This window comes from Arachis duranensis, chromosome 8, assembly GCF_000817695.3.
Source record: "Arachis duranensis cultivar V14167 chromosome 8, aradu.V14167.gnm2.J7QH, whole genome shotgun sequence".
Classification (NCBI taxonomy): domain Eukaryota; kingdom Viridiplantae; phylum Streptophyta; class Magnoliopsida; order Fabales; family Fabaceae; genus Arachis; species Arachis duranensis.
Window position 1 is genome coordinate 26720300 of NC_029779.3, and position 3620 is coordinate 26723919.

A 3620-nucleotide genomic window follows, 5' to 3' on the forward strand; every position below is an offset into this window, starting at 1 on the left:
ATAATTTTTTTTGCAATAATTAATTTTAATAAATAAAAAATACTCATATATTTTATATTTAATTATTTAAAAATAAAAAATTTTGTTGCCGTTTAAAGTATCGTGTATTAAAGTATTGCCATTTAAAGTATTTATTTATGTACTAGGATATTCTATATTTATTAGAGTCCATCAATGCTCTTATTTTATATTAGCCTTTGATTTTCATCTAATAAAATTTAATGGCCTATATAAATGTAACTCATTCAATAAGCACATAATGATTGAGCTCGTTTTAGACATACCCGTTTAATTTGCATGTACTAATTAAAGAATGTTGCAAGTAGTTAATTGCTAGATAAAGCAGCAATACGGCATATAACAATCTACAAATAGAAATATTAAAAGTTGGAAAAGTTTACTAAAATTAAAATATTGATTAATATCTAAAAATAGTGATTGCATCCGAAACTTTTTTTTTTCTCTACGAAACAAAGACTATACTTGAAATCAAAGTTGAAATAATAATGAATATTATATATGTGCATATGCTTTGGCTGCTTTGTCTAAAAGAAGAGTAGATTACGATAGAACTAGGCTAGTAGGCATAGTAGCTGGTTTGATGGATTTAGTTGATAGATTTACGTAGTTACTTAATCAACTTGCTAATACCGTATGCAGCGTGAAAGTGAGTGACACAGACACAAAAGCGGTCCAGCTCTTTTTGATAAGAAGAAATCCACACTGGCGAACCAAAATTTCATTTAATAATAATTATTATTATTAGATTATATGAATAAGTATTATTCTCTTCTAGCTTGTCTCTCTTCATGAGCATAAAATTAAACTACTCAAGGGAAGTGAAGCCAACACACAACACTTGTGCAGTTGTGCTAGCTAGCTGCCACCACCATTCACATGTTGTAATATATGTACCAATTTCAATTGTTTTTTTATTATTTATTTTCAGACATATATGTATATAAATATACTACACCTTTTCTTTCTTGTCTTCATGTTAAAGCAGCAGGATTAAGCATATATGAAAATTTAGATTTTACCTTTTTGCTTTCTTTTCCCTTCTAAGCAGCTGCACCATATTTCTTGTTTTGTTTTAGAATCCTGGATCGTGCATCTCATGCTTATTCAAACCAAGCAATAAAAGCATATTTCATGAATGATGATGATGTCTTCATCAGAAGCCTTTTCATCATCACCATCAGCAGCAGCTCCTTCGAGTTCCAGCATCATCCATTACGGAAACCCTAATTCAATTCCAAGAGTAGTGAAGAGAAAGCGAAGTCAACCAGGAAGACCAGGCAAGAAATTAAAGAATACCTAATATAATTTGAAATCTGATATTATATATATGAATTGATGAATTAAAGCATGCAGATCCAGAGGCAGAAGTAATAGCTCTATCGCCAAAGTCGCTGATGGCAACAAACCGTTTCGTATGCGAGATATGCAAGAAAGGGTTTCAGAGGGACCAGAACCTACAGCTGCACCGGCGAGGGCACAACCTGCCGTGGAAGCTTCGGCAGAGGGAGAAGGAGGAGGTGGTGCGGAAGAAGGTGTACGTATGTCCGGAGAAGAGCTGCGTCCACCACGAGAGTTCTCGTGCGCTGGGGGACTTGACGGGGATAAAGAAACACTACAGCAGAAAGCACGGCGAGAAGAAGCTGAAATGCGAAAAGTGCTCCAAGAAATACGCTGTTCACTCTGATTGGAAGGCTCATACCAAGATCTGTGGCACCAGAGAGTATCGTTGTCACTGTGGCACTCTCTTCTCCAGGAAGGACAGCTTCCTCACTCACAGATCTTTTTGTCAAGCCTTGCCTCAATTTCATACTGCTTCCATGGCACCACCATCACTACCACTATGGCTTGACCAAACAATCAACCAAGAGAACAAAGTCGGAGACTTGTTGTACTCATCATCATCATCCACACTCATGTCGGCCACTGCGTTGTTGCAGAAAGCTACACAAATGGAATCTACCCCCATGGCTTCTAACAACGACAATGCCTTTGTTGGATTCATGCTCAGCTCTTCGTCTCAGTTCTCCTCCTTCAATAACGATTCAAACTTGATGCAACACCCACTTGGGTTGACCAGAGACTTTCTTGGCGTTGGGGTCACCACCAAGTTCATGACTAATCCAATGGGATCCCTCCTCGACTTCCAAACCAATCCTCTTCATCATCATCAAGAATATATGTAGGTGAGGTTAATTGTATGATACATAGATAATAAAAAGAACAAGTTAAGTTAATTAAGTAGCTAAGTTAATGATGATAGATGGGTCACGGAGGCATAGCATTGAGATGAGATGAGATATGACAGGATCCATCTCGTGAACTAAGTGGGGGCCAACCCATATTTGGAACCACTATCTATAATAATATTCCCTCACCTCTTTCAATTATTATTTTTGGTAGTAGCAATAGCACTACACTAGTAATCTAGTATAGTAAACTTAACCTACATATTATTCTATATCTGTGACTGTCAATGCAATGGAAGTACATGTACGACGTACAACAACTTTACAGCGTCCTATATATATATGCTGTGGTCATCAGTGCTGACTGTCACATACTTTTAGTTCTTTAGAGGCCGTGAACCTCTACATCTATCTATATCATCCATCCTCAAATCAAAAATTGGATATTGCTTTAGCTTCTTCAAATCCAATAATCTCCATTATTTCTTCAAAATTTTGAAACACTTGATGATAAACACTGATAAGTAATTTAAGCCACGTTGAGGAATTAGCTATTTTAGGGTTTAGATCTTTTCTTCCCCTCTTCGTTCCTGAATTAAAATGTTGAGAATAGGTTGACAGATTCTTGGTTAGGTATAATTTGGTGAGTGTGCCTAAAAATGAAACTAATAAGTATATTGAAAAAGTAGTATCATAGATCAGTATAATATATTGTTTTGATTAGCAGTGTTAACCAACCATATTTAAAAGTATAATGCTAAGTTACTAGACTAAAAATATTAAACTGCTAATTAAAAATACTAACCAACAAGTTTAATCACCCGTGCCATACACGTGATAAGATTAAAATTATAATTTTAAGTTGTTATGTTAAATTTCATTTTAATTATAATAATTTAATTAATAAAAAAATAATTTGTATGCATTGTTTTTTTTTTCTTAATATAGTGTTAATTGTATTAACTATAAAATAGTTATTTAATCTACTTTTTTCAATAATAATAAATAAAAATACATCAACTTAATATCTAAGAAAAAAAGATGAGATAAAATCATAACACAATTCTAAAATAAAAGTTTAAATTAAATTATAATATCATTGCACAACACAAATTATAAGTAATTTCACACTACAAAATACCACACAAATAGATAAATGACTTAAGCTTAATTATGAATTTTTTATTTATTTATGCAAACATGATAACACCATGGTCTATAAATGCTTAATGGATAACATATCATATATTGCTCTAAATGATGAGCACGGGAGTTGAAGAGTGTGTGCTGATCTATGTTCATGATAGTTGCCTTCTTGTGACGGCGCCTCATAGGAAGAAAAAGAATTGTTGTAAAAGCTACCCAATGAAAGAGTAATTGGTAAATGAATGATATTTTCTTCTAGCATATATG

The 3620-nt window shown here is 33.6% G+C and overlaps 1 protein-coding gene across 3 annotated transcripts; it reads left to right on the forward strand.

The window, feature by feature from the left end:
- The first annotated feature begins 771 nt into the window (after window positions 1-771).
- Window positions 772-2408, forward strand: LOC107461721 (zinc finger protein BALDIBIS). 3 transcript variants are annotated; one of them, XM_016080267.3, is made up of 3 exons: window positions 772-899; window positions 1098-1298; window positions 1375-2408. In XM_016080267.3, the coding sequence occupies exons 2-3, from the start codon at window positions 1157-1159 to the stop codon at window positions 2202-2204; spliced, it is 972 nt and encodes a 323-aa protein (XP_015935753.1). In that variant the 5' UTR covers window positions 772-899; window positions 1098-1156; the 3' UTR covers window positions 2205-2408. The 3 variants fall into 3 exon arrangements, with proteins under 3 accessions (XP_015935753.1, XP_015935752.1, XP_015935751.1); XM_016080266.3 differs by having other exon boundaries at window positions 804-902; XM_016080265.3 differs by lacking the exon at window positions 772-899 and having other exon boundaries at window positions 964-1298.
- The last annotated feature ends 1212 nt before the right edge of the window (window positions 2409-3620 follow it).